Source organism: Chelonia mydas, chromosome 13, assembly GCF_015237465.2.
Source record: "Chelonia mydas isolate rCheMyd1 chromosome 13, rCheMyd1.pri.v2, whole genome shotgun sequence".
NCBI classification, from domain to species: domain Eukaryota; kingdom Metazoa; phylum Chordata; order Testudines; family Cheloniidae; genus Chelonia; species Chelonia mydas.
Genome location: NC_051253.2, coordinates 34217278 through 34232913, shown reverse-complemented (window position 1 = coordinate 34232913; position 15636 = coordinate 34217278). Strand labels below are relative to the sequence as shown.

Genomic DNA, 15636 nt, shown 5'->3' with positions numbered 1-15636 from the left:
TTATCCCACAGGCCGGCAGCTTGAGGCCTGCGGGGGGATTTCCCACACTAGGTGCCCAGTTCCCATCCACATGAGTAAAAATCCGGGCACCCAGCCCCCCCACCCCATCTGGCACTGAGACCCTGAGGCTGAGCCCAGCGCCCATCTCACTGGATGCCCATTATACAGTACAGCTGCCCCCTCCCACCCTGCATCCATGGGGTATTGGGGGCAGGGTGTGGGGCGGAGATTGTCCCAGGTGGGGTCCTAGAAGCTCTCACTGAGCTTTGTTTCCTTGTTGTTTCGTGCAATAAAACACTTTCCTGTCAATGCAGAACGAGCCGGTGTGTTTGGGGGGCTGGGGGCAGAGTCACTGTGCATGTGGAGATCTCAAACCCTTGGGCTATTTTGGGAACGTGGCTAAGTTTTTAAAGGGATCAGGAAGGGGCTTAGAGAAATGTCCCATTGCTATGCCGTGACCATGATCAAACCCCAGGTCAAGGGGCCTGGCTTCCCCAAGGGATTGGGGATTGCAGTCTGAGGCCTTGCCTTTTTATGGGATGCCAGCTCCAGTCCAGATACAGGTGGGGGCAATTCACTGGCTGAACAGGGTGGGAATGCAGTATAGGGCCGTTCCCCAGAAGGAAGCAGCAGGTCCCATGGGCTGCAGGCCCCAGCGTGGCCCCAGGTAGCGCTGGTAGTGGCCGCTGGGGAATGGGGCACAGGAAATGTTTATTTCCAGAGCACTAGAGGCAAAGCTGGCCCAGCTTGGCAGGGTCTGGCTGGGTCTGGGTGTGTGTCAGGGAGCAAAGAGTTTTCATCTGTGGTTTGCCAGTGAATAGCTCATTTGCTTGCAGCCACAGTTTCCATGGAGCTGGAAGGGCCCCCATGCCTCATGGCCACCTATGAGGCTCTGTCCCAGAGGGGTTTGCAGCACGGAAACAGAGCTGGCCTCTCCTACCAGTGGCCCCTTCACCCACTGCTCTGCAGCTCCCACGAACAGCAGAGCACATACAGCCACCATCAGCACCGCAGTGCCCCTTTGTAGCACTCGGCCTCCATCCCAGGCCTCTCTAAGCCCTTTACACAGACCAAGCCAGGATCTTCACCCCGATTCCACAGGTGTGGGAAACTGAGGCAGAGATGGGGCTGTGGCTCAGTCAGGGCCAGGCAGCGTTCAGTCAGTGGAACTGCCCAGTGTGCTCCCTGCAGCCCATTGGAGGTGAAAATATTCTCAGGGATGACCTTTGTCCCCTTGTGGATCCATTGCACAGAGACCTGCTGTTGTAAGCCAGGAGCTGTGAATTCAATTTTCACTGGGCTCTAGATGAGTGTTTTCAAGAATATTTTCCCCCTGGTTCATTTCCTCAGCCGTATGTGGGTGGCTCAGGCCTTAAGAGACGCTGTTGTCACCAAATGGCATTTTTCACATGACTGGAAAGAGAAAAACGTCCCCTGCAAAGCCATATGTTCAATTCTAGCCAGGCCAGTGCTGAAGGCTCATTTATCGGGCACTAGCTAAGGAATTACGACTTCTTGGTTCCATTCTTGGTTCTCCTGTGGGACGTCGGGTCTGTCGCGTCTCTGTTCTGTGCCGCATTTTCAGTGCTGGTCCCTGTGACATACTCAGCGTACAGTCCAGACCGATGAGTAGCTGGATCACCCCTGCCTTCTGGCCCTTTACACTGCTTTGCTGCTGCAGCCTCCAGCCTGGACTGCTCACAAACGGACTCCAGCATGCAAGTCACTCCCAGCTGTGTCTGTGCGCATGCTGCAGTCAGACAGCCACGCCTGGGCTCCTACCAGCCTCGGTTGTGCTGCAGAGTGACCCCAGAACACCCCCAGTCCCAGACCTACCCCCAGCCCTCTCCTGCACTATACAAGTTTATGTAAAGTCTGTTATTGCTTTCATAGAAATAATAGGCACATAACCTGCCACTCCAAATTGGAGTTTCCCAGACACTTTGATGTAAACACTCTGGAGTAGATCAAACAATGAAACAAGTTTATTAAGTCAAAGAGAGAGATTTGGTGTCAGTCCAAGCAATGAGGCATACAAGACAGAAATGTTTTCAGGAAAATAAAAGTTAAAACACAACTGGAGCCTAACTTAACAAACTAGATCCAGTTTAAGAAAGTTTCTCACCATGTGCTTCCACCCGTTTTAGTGACCAAACGACTCAGGGTGTGGCCCCTTCTCCAGCTGAACGAATGCTTCCATTGTCTCTTCTGGTGCCGTGAATGCGATGGTCAGGGAGACAGGAATGGGGTCCATTAGGATGTTTGTCCCTCCTTTTTATAGTGCACATTTGAAGTCTATCTAAATAATGGAGGACATCTTAGAGTAGTTTACCATGTAACAGAAAGGAGTTTTTAAATATAATTATAGCTCCATTAACATCCAGCGCATTTTCGAATCTATCCCGTTCGCTTCATCGGGATTTGACAGAAACTTAAAATGTGCCTCAAATAGGTCCAAGCGTTCCACATCACAGTTCTTTAAAAACATTATTCATTCTTAAAGACAGCTGTGACATTGGAATAGCCGTTACTGTCGCTTCTCCATCACGGTCTTTGGAGCGGAGGCTCTCGTCTTTCCCAGGGCTTGAATGGCTGAAGCTGCGCCACTGCATTGTTTTAAGGGTAGATTCCCCAAGGATGATAAATAGCCCACACTCCAGTGACTTACTGATTAGAAAACAGGCCAGTAAGGTCATTGGACTCCATGGCACATAGAGCATCCCACCATTGCCATAGCCATGATATCAGAAGCTTTGCACTTAGGTAAAGAATTTGCAAACACGCATCTCCAAAGAAGCTAGAGCCGTCTTCAGGCATATAAGTAGCAACCAAAGCTTGCACCATTCAACAGAAACAAGTTAGACAGAAACAACGAGGAGTCCAGTGGCACCTTAAAGACTAACAGATTTATTTGGGCATAAGTCAGACAGAAATCACCCATACCCTCTGCAAAACATTTTCCAAGCATCAGTGTCTTTCTTCAAATTGCAGGGATACAGCCTTTGAGAGTGCTTATTTAAGAAGGTTTTACTTTCAATAAGACATTGGTAGGGGTTTAAATGGAGGTTTATTGCTATAAAGAGAGAAGGGAGAAATTCCCACTATTACGGCTTTTGATAAGGATCTTCAGTGTCAGCCTCCTAGAATAGAAGTTGTCACAGAATATCAGGGTTGGAAGGGACCTCAGGAAGTCATCTAGTGCAACCCCCTGCTCAAAGCAGGGCCAATCCCCAATTTCTGCCCCAGATCCCTAAGTGGCCCCCTCAAGGGTTGAGCTCACAACCTTGGGTTTAGCAGGCCAATGCTCAAACCACTGAGCTATCCCTCCCCCAGCCTCTTTCATCCTGAATACAGAGCACTTAGACATTCCTTTCAATCGGGACTCTCTTTAAACCACAAACATCCTCCTTGCTTTGTTCTTGAGATAATCTCCTCCCTCTACCAGACTGCTGTCCTGGTCTTTGATAAGATCCAATTGGTTTGTTTGCCTTTTGACCCAAGTGGCTTTAACACCTGCCATTCCCAGGCTCTTTACAACTTGCAACTAAAGACTTCAATTAATTATTGCTCACAACAAACAATGCTAATCTACCTTTTCAAAACATAGCACAAAAGAAGAGAGTCTAGAGAGAGAAAGGAAGATGCAAGTTATGTAAAATGTTTTAGAGTCTGTGTAAACAACCTGAGTGTCATAAAGATGGTTTTCTGGCCAGAGATGTGCTGTCTTTCCTCACACGCAGCCTACCCCTGGGTGACTGTGTGGTGTGTTAGAAAGCTATTACTTCAAGTGCTGACAGGCTATGGGGCTCTGAGGGGCAGCATTTGATCTGGGTCTTCAGCACCGTCAATCTGCAGAGAACCTGCCTGCAGTAAGTTGGGGGAACTGTGCCTTAGGGAGCAGCCTGTTTGATCTCTCTCTGTTTTTGGATTCTTGGGGGTTAAGGTTCAGGCTTATAAGAAATAAAGTTGGTTCTTTCTAGCAAGAGTATTGTATGTTTTTATCTACATTTTCTCTGTGTGTGCCATGAATGTAACAGGCAGAAAGTAAAATCCTCCTTGAATTTCTTTAATTCACATGAGCAAGTAAAAATATAGGCATGTCAGTTATTACACTCTCCAAACATCCTGGAAAAAAATAATTATGAGTATCTCTTTAGTTCTATGAAGGCGCAGGCAAGTTTGTAATGAGGTAACATTTTTTAAAAAATTGATAACCCTTTTTATGTCAGTACTGAGATATACCCACTTCCTTCTGCTCGATATTCCTGCTGGGGTTTGGTTCAGAGGGAAATCTTCTGCTCTGGCTGCAATAAAAGGTTTTACTGATGTTTCAAACTGGCGTCGAGTGTGTTTGGAGTGGGGATGGGGCTAAGACGCCCAGGGCTGGACAAACACGGAACAAAAAGACACCGTCTGGTTTGTGTCTCTCCCCAGAGCCGGGTGCTATTTCCTCTTTGGCCGCTGAGTTTGATCTCTCTGCTGTTCTCGTTCCCCTCCTGGTGTGGCTGGGGCAGGAGCATCCTGCACTGAGCTCTTTGGGAAAAGGGAAGATGCCACTAGCTTGGTTGTCCCAGGGCAGCGTCTTGTGATGGGAGAGTCAGGACTCCTGTCCAGCACCTCTCACAATGGGGGCCCTGATCCCATTTTCAGCCCCTAGGTGTTACCAGAGCACCTGTCAGGGTTCCTTTCCCACTCTGAACTCTGGGGTACAGATGTGGGGACCCACATGAAAGACCCCCTAAGCTTATTCTTACCAGCTTAGGTTAAAACTTCCCCAAGGCACAGATTCCTTTCTTGCCTTGGGATTGCTGCCACCACCAAGTGATTTAACAGACAATCAGGGAAAGGACCACTTGGAGTCCTATTCCCCCAAAATACTCCCCCAAGCCTACACCCCCTTTCCTGGGAAAGGCTTCAGCATATACTCTCGCCAATTGGTTACAAAGGGACTACAGACCCAAACCCCTGGGTCTTAGAACAATGGAAAAATCAGTCAGGTTCTTAAAAAGAAGGATTTTATTTAAAGAGAAAAAGGTAAAAGAATCACCTCTGTAAACTTAGGTTGGTAGTTAACCTTACAGAGTAGCAGAAAATTCAAAGAGCACAGAGGAACCCCCTCTAGCCTTCATTTCAAAGTTACAACAAAACAGGGATAAACCTCCCTCTAGCAAAGGGAAAATTCACAAGTTGAGAAAACAAAGATAAACTAATATGCCTTGCCTGGCTGTTACTTACAAGTCTGAAACATGAGAGATTTGTTCAGCAAGATTTGGAGAACATGGATTGATGTCTAGTCCCTCTTGGTCCCAAGAACGAATGGCCACACAAACAAAGAACCCAAAACAAAGCCTTCCCCCCCCCCCCCCCGCCAGATTTGAAAGTATCTTTTGTCCCCATTGGTTCCTTTGGTCAGGTACCAACCAGGTTATTTGAGCTTCTTAACCCCTTACAGGTAAGGAGGAATTTTAGGATACCCCTATGGTTATGACAGCACCCATAACCAATTCCTAGGAGATTAACAGGGTATCACAGGTGGCTCCGTGTCCGAGGGGGGAGAGATTTCATTGCTGTGCTGTAGTCCCAGAGTCATGACTGGGTCCCACGTGCTCAGTGTTGGACAAACACTGCGCCAGGGACAATCCCAGTAGCAGAGACCCTAGAGTATAACAGCCACCAGCAGAGAAAGGGTTGGGGACAAAACATGGAGGCCAGTGACCCTGGTGATGGTTGTTACTGCCTCTTCAGGAACCGTCACTTTGCTGTGGTGAAGGGGCTTGCGTGTTCCAATGATCCCCAGAGCTAGGTTGTCAGGAGCTTAATGCTCCTGGTAGGTGACCCAAGGCAAACAGGTCTGAGGGGAGGTCCCAGGCAAAGGACAGTCCAAATCCCCTTCCCCCCGCCAGCCCCCACAAGTCCTCAACAATGGATCAGGTGGATGAGGTTCTTTGGATCTCAATGGCTTGTGAAAGCAGAGGAAGGCTGCTGCAAGGTGGAGATCTCCAGTCATCTCAGACTTTCCATGCCACTGGGCCCCAGACCTCCAGCTTGTTATGATCGTGTGGTCACTGTCGGCGCATTATCTTCCCCATGTTAAAAGAAGTCTCGCGCAGGCTTCTACCACGGGAAGTAACATCTTCCAACCTTCCAAGATCTGTGGCAATGCACTAGTGGTGATGGGGACAGGATTAGTGAAACTGGCAGCCACGAATCTGTACGTAGGCAGCGGTGGTTAGTGATCGTCTGCCACCTTGACAGAGACAGGGGTGCAATTTGACAACTCCTACCGCAACTGAGCAGTCCTCTTTAGGATCCACTCTGGTCACCTCGCACGAGGAGAGGGCTAGAAAAGGTGCTCTAAACCTAGGCTGTCTCACCCACTCCTGGCTGGATTACTGCGTCCAGTGGCATCACTCTACCATGAAAACTATAAAAAGACTTTTGCCACCCGGAATGGTCACAGCTGAGGGATAATAAAGATTATGTATGACCGAAAGAAGGCACTGGTATCACCCAACACGACAGCAGGTGGCGCCACACCTCCAAATCGAGTTACCTAAGTGCTTTTCCTAAGCTACTCAAAGACAGACAGACAATTTCCCAGGTTCGCACCCCCACTGGAGTATAAATCCAAAATTATACCATCTTACACTGCATCGGGAGCTGTATAATGTAAGCTCTTTAATATGTTTGCTTTCCCTTCAATGTGGGAAAGATATGCACACCTCGCTTGTGTTAACCAAGCTGAGATTTTTTCCCCCAGACACTTCACTTAAAGTCACACTAGTTTAGATAAAGCAAAAAACAAGTTTATTAACTGTAAAATTGAGATTTTAAGTGATTATAAGTGATAGCAAACAGATCAAAGCAGATTACCTAGTAAATAAACAAAACCGCAAACTAAGCCTAAAATACTAGATAGGATTTGAATCAATAATCTCTCACCCTGACTGATGATACAAGCAGGCTTGCAGATTTTCAAGGCACAAGCTGCACTTGCTTTGCAGCTTGGGCTCCCCACCCCGTATTCCAAGTCCTTTTCCTTAGGAGCTTCTCTCAGGTGTTGAGTTGTGGGGAAGAACAACGGATGATGTCACTCCCTGCCTTATATAGCTTTAGCATATGGAACCCTTTGTTCCAAAACCAGTTCCCAGCACAGTTTGTGGAAAAATACAGATACTCAAAATGGAGTCCAGAGTCACGTGGTCTGGTCTCCTGCCCTTGCAGAGTCATAGCAGCCATGATTTACAAGCCAGTCACAGGAAGGCTTAAGCTATTTCACAGCCCATTGTCTTTGTTGAGGAGACATTAGCACTCTCTGGCCTCTTCATTGTTGTACCTGAAAGGCTGGCTGTGGGAGTTTTCCAGAGTAAGCCCCTTTGAAATACACAGATCCATAGTCAATATTCATAACTTCAGATACAAAAATGATACGTGCATACAAATAGGATAATCATCTTCAGCAAATCATAACTTTTCCAATGACATGAAATGAATTGGAGCTGGGCGATGGTGAGTAGAGGGATGGGGCAGCCCCCACTTATACACCTCCAACACCCAAAAAGATTTAGGAACCTGTGTTCCAGGTTGGCCGTGTGACTCTGGCCCCCCGAATGGCCTCAGGGTCAATGTCTCTTGGGTTAATAGGGAGTTGCTCTGAATCAAACAGTTAAGTCCCATCTCACTGCCCTGAGATGAGAGGAGCTGTGGGGAGAGAGTGGAGTGGCAGGGAGGGGTTTGGGCCCAGGAGGTTCCATGGAGGGGACAGATCCCCACCCCACCCTGTTGGGGACACTGGGGCATGGCCACTAGGTAACTCGAGGGGATGGAAGACCATGAGTGTCGATGAAGCCCCCTCGCACTAGGCCCAAGTGTCCTTGCCCCCCCCGCCCCCACCTGGAGGCACTCACAGCAGCTCTGCGTACTAGGCCCAAGTGTCCTTGGCCCCCCCGCCTGGAGGCACTCACAGCAGTTATGCTGAGGATCTGCAACAATATGTTGCAGAGTCAGACTGCCTGAAACTAAACAAGGCCAAACAGGGCAAATATAAAAAAAAAATGCTAAATAAAGCAGCTTTATATACAGTTTAACAAATAATAGAAAAAACAAGAAAACTAGCTGGTAACTGAATTGGCTGGCTATATGGATACTTAGGGCAGCTTGCTATTAAATAAGTATGCTAAAAAAAGAATGTATAAAAGCCTGTGTAACTTCCTGCTCTGTGTGCAGGATTTGAGATTCTATTCTCCCTGTACCTTTTTGAAGCTTCAAATAAACTTTTCTGCTTCTCCACCCCGTCGTGATTATTGGGTGAAGCACACCGGGTAGCGAACCAAACCCTGCTGTTGTTTTGCCTCTCGGCACTGGGTGCCGGCAACAGCTTTTGGCGTTCCTGGGTGGGCGACAAGGCTGCTATTTAGCCTTGCCCGGACCCCTCCTGGAGGTCGAGGATTGCGGCGAGAACCGACGCCCAGCGCGCACCGGTGAGTTCATCGGGGGCCTCGGAGGAGACGCGATTTGATCGACCCCGGAGGGCACAACAGTGCAACGCACTCATATAGTGGAGAAGCAGCTGTGGACGACGGTGAGGAACCGGTCCCTTGGACATAGGGGAGGAGCAGCTGCGGACGACGGTGAGGAACCGGTCCCTTGGATAAGGTAGGAACCTTTTGAAATCCGGATTGTATGCTCTGTTGGAACCTGGGGACGCCCAGAGTTACCCTGTAGGTATGGGACAGGACAGAGCTCGGGGGTTAGGGCACAGTGTACGCCCCTAGAGTGCATTCTAGCAAACTGGAAGGTATTTGGTGCGGATCCGATGACTAAGAGCCAATTAAAATGATTCTGTACAGTTGACTGGCCTCAATATCAACTAAAGGACCAGGAGTGGTGGCCACCAGGAGGGTCAATTAATTACAACACGATCCTCCAATTAGTTTTGTTTTGTCAGTAAATGAGTAAATGGAATAAACATCTGTATGCACAAGCGTTTATGGCTTTAAGAGATAGAACAGAGCTGTAATTCTGCAGAGCTGTAATTTGACTCCGACTGGTTCGGTAGCAGCTAATGTTAGTCCCCAGACCCCCACCCCCACTGTAATGGCAGAGCCGGTGTCCCCTTCGGCCCCCACACCCTCACCTTATAAGGGTAGGATGCCTCGGGTTACAGAGATTGCCCCCTCGGTGGGACTCTATCCTTTGATTACCGAGACTGTTGTGGCTTGCCCAGGGGCAGAGGGACGTCAGGCTACCACTATGCAAGTTTACACCCATGTGCCATTCAATCCAATAAACTTAGCAGCTTTTAAAACACAGGCTGGGGAATTCTCCACGAACCCAAGCCGGTTTATTTCAGTCTTTGAGGAGTGCCTCAATAGTCACAAGCCGGATTGGGACAACTGTAATATCCTCCTGAGAACTCTGTTGTCTGAGGTAGAGGGATCAGGTTACAGCTAAGGCAAGGGGAGCGTCAGCTTTCAAGCGAAAGAAAAAAAAAAAAGAAAGGAAGCTATCTGTCAAGTTTCTACCCCAAGTAATTGTAAGTGGCTCAGGGCATTTCTGGGTATGGCAGGCTTTTGCAGGATATGGATCCCAGAGTTTGGACTGTGGGCTAAACCCCTGTATGACTGTGTAAAAGGAGCAGATCATGACCCCTTCTATTGGACCCCTGAGGCTGACAGGGCATTTAAAATCCAGAAAAGAAAATTGATGGAGGCCCCGGCTCTGGGCCTGCTGGATCTCTCTAAGCCGTTTCAGTTGTATCTACATGAACGAAAGGGGGTGGCTCACACAGCTGTTAGAGGCATAAAGATGTCCCGTGGCTTAGTTTTCTAAGCAACTGGATCAGGTTGCAAAGGGTTGGCCGGCATGTTTATGGGCGGTCGCAGCTACTGCCCTAGTGCTTGAGGAAGCCGAGAAGCTAACATTGGGAGGGGTTATGCAAATCTATAGTCCCCATATAGTCCGAGCCTTACTGGATGCAAAGGGAGGGCTTTGGCTCACCCAGGCTCGGATTGCTCGGTACCAGGCTAAGCTGTTAGAGAACTCTGAAGTCACCTTACAGCCTTGCCCCTCCCTTAACCCAGCCACCCTCTTGCCAGAAACAAAGGAACAGAAACATGACTGTTTAGAGATCATAGATGCCCAGTACTCCAGCCGTCCAGATTTAAAGGATGTACCCCTCCCAAATGCAGATTATGAGTGGTACACTGATGGTAGCAGTACTGTAATAAATGGGCAAAGGAGGGCGGGTTATGCTGTTGTGACCCTCCATGACACTGTGGAAGCTGAAGGTTTGCCTGCTGGGACCTCTGCCCAGCTTGCCGAACTAATAGCCCTGACCCGTGCACTTGAACTGTCAAAAGGAAAGCGGGTCAACATTTTTACTGATTCAAAGTATGCTTTTGGTGTGCTACATGCTCATGCTGGCCTATGGAAGCAAAGGGGAATGCTGACAGCCCAAGGCTCCCCAGTCAAGTACGGGCCCCAAATCCTCCGGCTCCTAGAAGCCGTACAACTTCCCTCGGAAGTGGCGGTGGTACACTGTAAAGCCCATCAGAGGAAACCTCAAGATGTGGCCAGAGGTAATGCTAGGGCAGATAGAGAGGCTAAGCATGCTACCACCCTGCCATCCCTTCAGACTGAGAACGCCCATATGCATGCCCTTATCCCATCAGTAGGGGAGCTTCCAACCCCTCAGTACTCTGGGGAGGAGAGACAGCTAACTGACAAACTCGGTCTCCGGGAAAAGGAGGGGTGGCTCCATTCCCCGGAAGGGAAGGTCCTCCTACCAAAGGGCCTGATCCGGCCGGTGCTGCAGAAACTACATCAAACCACTCATGCTGGCAGGGAAGCACTTATCCCGCTAATGGGAAAATACTTTATCACTTCCGGACTCCGACCCCTGGCTGCCCAGGTACAAGCGGACGGCTTAGTCTGCCAAAAGAATAACCCCCGACCGGGACATCCTGTGCCACCAGCTGCCCTAGAACCCACTCTGGGCCCCGGACAAGTGTGGGAAATAGACTTTACTAAGTTTCCCCGGACCCAAGGGTTCAAATATCTCCTTGTCATAGTGGATCGGTTCAGCGGATGGCCAGAAGCCTTCCCATGCCGTAATTGCACTGCCAGAACAGTGGCCTTCAAGTTTGTTAAGGAGATCATTCCTCGCTTTGGACTCCCCCTGTGGATGGAATCTGACAACGGGACACATTTCACGTCAAAAATCATTCAAAGCATCTCACATGCTTTACAGATCCCCTGGAAACTCCATACGCCCTGGAGACCGCAAGCCAGTGGTGTAGTGGAGCGTACCAATCAGACCCTTAAATGGCATCTCTCAAAAGTGTGCCAAGAAGCCTCACTGCGATGGCCTAATGCTTTGCCCCTCGTCCTACTTCGTAGCCGCGTTCTCCCTAAGGGTAGATTAGGGCTTAGTCCCTTTAAAATTATGTTTGGAAGGGCATGGCCTATGAATGGCACCCCGGTTCTGTCAGGGGAATGGGAGCTAGGTAATGGTTTTTTGTCACAGTATATGTGTTCCCTGTCTGCTGTTCTCTTGTCTCTTCACAGGTATACCAAGGATTCCCAGCCTCTCCCCTTGAACTCTCCCGTCCACTTCTTACAGCCTGGTGACTCTGTGCTTGTTCATACCTGGAAAGACGAGCCTCTCCAGGAAAAGTGGAAAGGACCCTATACCGTCCTGCTGGTCTCCCATACAGAGGCAAAGATCGAGGGACACAAGAACTGGATCCATCACTCTCGTTTGAAGGCAGTACCCGCCCCCTCGTCAGCAGAACAGTGGACCGTCCAACCTGCTGACTCCTCATCTAGTGACGATTTCGGGCTAAAGCTACTGTTTAAAAGACACAAATAGCGGGCACCTTAACGCTAAAATGGGCCCACCCAGGTACTGGAGACCCTGGGTTGGAAAAACTCTGGTAATAATTAATTGGGTAATATTGTTATTCTCTGTATTGGTATTTCCAAACTGTGCATATTGGGAGCATAACTCCTTTGTTTCACTTGCGCACCATGTTGCTACTTTAACAAACCAGACTGATTGCTGGGTATGTGCTCCAACTCCACGGTCCCCCAAAACGGGAATGCCCCTTGACATGCTGCCCTTGATCCTAGCAGAATTAGCCGCCACCAAAGAGCAGGAAAGAACGGACTCGCCGTTCTGAAATAAGACCTCTTTACAGCAAGCCACCTATCAGAACCAGGAGTATTCAGTTGCAGTACTCACTGAGGGAGTATTATGTTTTACCCGAAACCAATCTGATTACTATGCGCATCCTGTGGAAAAAAGCTCCTGTGTTATTACACAGTGGGCTAATGGGTATTAAATAAAGACCAAAAGGGGAGGACAGCAGTGTGGGTGTAATGCTTCCTCCCCTTTTAGAAAAACTCTTACAAATAATCTTACCACAAAAAAAAAGATTTGGAAATATAACTTGCCGTCCAGTTAATATCTCCAGTGTAGCAAGCCAATGGTGGGTTTGTAGTGGTCCCTATGGCAAGTGTAATTTGAACGGCGCAATTAGAAACGCCCCCACTTGTACCCAGACAGAAGGATGGAATGCCCCCTTAGGGGCATATGAACTGTTTGGAAAAACAGCCAAAGCAGCCTTAAATATCCCAGGAATCCCCTTAAAAAACAGTCCTTACTGGGCCCTACAGGGTCACTATTTTGTATGTGGCCGAAAGGCTTACAAGGTGCTGCCAGCCAACTGGACAGGTAGCTGTTATATAGCTCATGGAGTTCCTCATCTGTCAATAACTGCCACCCTGCCCCCCCCAAAAAATTAGAAATGCCCGAGACACCTCCGTTAAGTCACAAAAAAAGACCCTGCAGCAACTGACTACGGCATTAAAGGGCAATATAAAGAATTCCCTCACAACCGAGAAGCTTGTAGTGCTCTGTACTGGAAATAGCGCCACTGTTTTCCGGGCCAGCCATGGCATGCATAGGCCGCTATACTGTAAGGCTGCAAATGGTACTTAAGAAAGTTGCCTTTGAGTTAGAGGACTCGGTTAGTAATTTAAAGTAGCAGTGAAAATATTAAATAAAAAGGTACAGCAGCTCAGGACATTTTCCCTCCAAAACAGGCTGGCTTTGGACTATCTCTTGGCATCCCAAGGAGGGGTTTGTGCCCTCGTTGGGCCCCAATGTTATATATATATAAATAATAGCAGTTATAAAATCTATAAAAAGGTGGTACAGGCTGAGGCCCATGCCCGAGCACAGGTTGCCTATACTGCCCCAGAGAGCGATTGGTTGCAAACCTTGTTTTCAGGCTGGGCTTTGTCATCTTGGCTTGGTGGTTTATTTAGCCTGTTATTCAAATTTCTCTTTCCTGTATTGCTTGTATTAATGGTATTATGCTGTGCAGTATCATGTGTCAGGGCCCTTTTGCAAAAGTTAATAAGTCATTCTCTTCAGGGCTATCACAAAGTGCTTATGCAAAATCCTATTATAAAAAAATAAGTAGCCCAAGTAAAAAAACTCAGAGCCAAAGCTGTTAAGTGTTCTCAAAGGAGGGAGTTGTTGGGGACACTGGGGCATGGCCACTAGGTAACTCGAGGGGATGGAAGACCACGAGTGTCGATGAAGCCCCCTCGCACTAGGCCCAAGTGTCCTTGCTCCCACCCGCCCCCCGCCTGGAGACACTCGCAGCAGCTCTGCGTACTAGGCCCAAGTGTCCTTGGCCGCCCCGCCTGGAGGCACTCACAGCAGTTATGCTAAGGATCTGCAACAATATGTTGCAGAGTCAGACTGCCTGAAACTAAACAAGGCCAAACAGGGCAAATATAAAAAAAAAAAGCTAAATAAAGCAGCTTTATGTATAGTTTAACAAATAATACAAAAAACAAAAAAACTAGCTAGTAACTAAATTGGCTGGCTATATAGATACTTAGGGCAGCTTGCTATTAAATAAATATGCTAAAAAATATATATATATAAAAGCCTGTGTAACTTCCTGCTCTGTGTGCAGGATTTGAGATTCTATTCTCCCTGTACCTTTTTATAGCTTCAAATAAACTTTTCTGCTTCTCCACCCCATTGTAATTATTGGGTAAAGCACACCGGGTAGCGAATCAAACCCTGCTGTTGTTTTGCCTCTCGGCACTGGGTGCCGGCAACAACCCTGTCTCCATCCATCTCCCCCCTCTCCCCACTGCAGGTAGATCCAGTGACAGATATAGCCATGGCTTCGAGGGGACCCCACCCCGCGCTCCTGCTGCCCCTCGTCCTCCTGGCCGCCAGCCTGGCCCAGCTCAGAGAAGGCACCAGCTACTCGCAGTTCTTGAACCAACACATTGAATTCCCCAAGAGCAGTGCCTCCAGTGACCAGAACTACTGCAAACTCATGATGCAGCGCCAGGGCCTGACCCGCCCTTTCGGTATAACCGGCGACACCTTCATCCAAGCCCCCACAAACCAAGTCCAGGGTGTTTGCAGCAGTGGAGGGAAACGGGTGCGCGACAACGTCTACAACAGTATCGCACGCTTCCACATCACCACATGCCGGCTGACATCCATTTCCCCACTAGGGCACTGTATCTACAAGGCTAGAGTCCGGACCTGCAGGATCCATGTGACCTGTGCCCAGGGGCAGCCTGCGCACTTAGACAGAGTCCTGTAGAGCCCAGGCGCTGGCCACAGGCGGAGCAGGGAGGCCCCTGCTCCCCCACTTTGACTCCTGGGCAGTTCTCTGTCACTCGGGGCTCTCCTGCCTCGTCCCTGCCCATTCTGGGCAATCCCTGCCATGAGTCTCCACAGGGACATTCAGTGTCTTCCCTTATCCCACAGGCCGGCAGCTTGGGGCCTGCGGGGCGGATTTCCCAAGCCAGGTGCCCAGTTCCCATCCACACGAGTGAAAATCTGGACACCCAGCCCCCCCAGCTGGCACTGAGACCCTCAGCCTGAGCCCAGCGCTCGCCTCGCTGGGTGCCCATTATACAGTACGGCCACCCCCTCCCACCCGGCATGCATTAGGTATCGGGGGCAGGTTGTGGGGAGAAGATTGTCCCAGGCAGGGCCCTGAAAGCTCTCCCTGAGTTTTGTTTCCTTCCTGCTTCTTGCAATAAAACACTTTCCTGCCAATGCAGAACGAGTCGGTGTGTTTGGGGGGCTGGGAGCAGAGTCACTGTACATCTGTGGACCTCAAACCCTCGGGCTATTTTGGGAATATGACTAAGAGTTTGGCTACACTTACATTTTATAGGGCTCTAACTTGCTGGCTCAGGGGTGTGAAAAATTACCCCCCTGAGTGCAGCAAGTCAGAGCGCTTTAAAGCGCTCGTGTAAACAAGCTCTGAGCGCAGGGAGCAGGGCTCCCAGCTCTAGGAGCTAATCCCCTCATGGAGGTGGATCACCAGGAGCGCTGGGAGAACCCTCTCTCCCGGCGCTCCTGCGCGACCACACTCACACTTCAAAGCGCTGCCGGAGGAGCGTTCCCGCGACAGTGCTTTGAAGTTTCCAGTGTAGCCATGCCCTAAGTTGTTTAAAGGGACCAGGGAAGGGATTTGGGGGCATGCCCCTTTGCTAAGCAGTGACCATGATCAAAACCAGGTCAAGGGGCCTAGCTGGCTCCAGGGATTGGGGAATGCAGTCTGAGGCCTTGCCTTTTATGGG

The 15636-nt window shown here is 49.3% G+C and overlaps 2 protein-coding genes across 2 annotated transcripts in view; both read left to right on the top strand.

Annotated features, from left to right (window-relative positions):
* The window catches only part of LOC102937210 (ribonuclease pancreatic), a 391285-nt gene that overhangs the window by 290222 nt on the left and 85427 nt on the right, over positions 1–15636 (top strand). The window lies entirely within an intron of this gene.
* Positions 14208–14645, top strand: LOC119567849 (ribonuclease-like). Its single transcript, XM_037915307.1, has one exon. The coding sequence runs from the start codon at positions 14208–14210 to the stop codon at positions 14643–14645; it is 438 nt and encodes a 145-aa protein (XP_037771235.1).

What these genes read in the sequence shown, in the direction of transcription:
- LOC119567849 (XM_037915307.1), top strand. Translation starts at nt 14,208, where the DNA reads ATGGCTTCGAGGGGACCCCACCCCGCGCTCCTGCTGCCCCTCGTCCTC.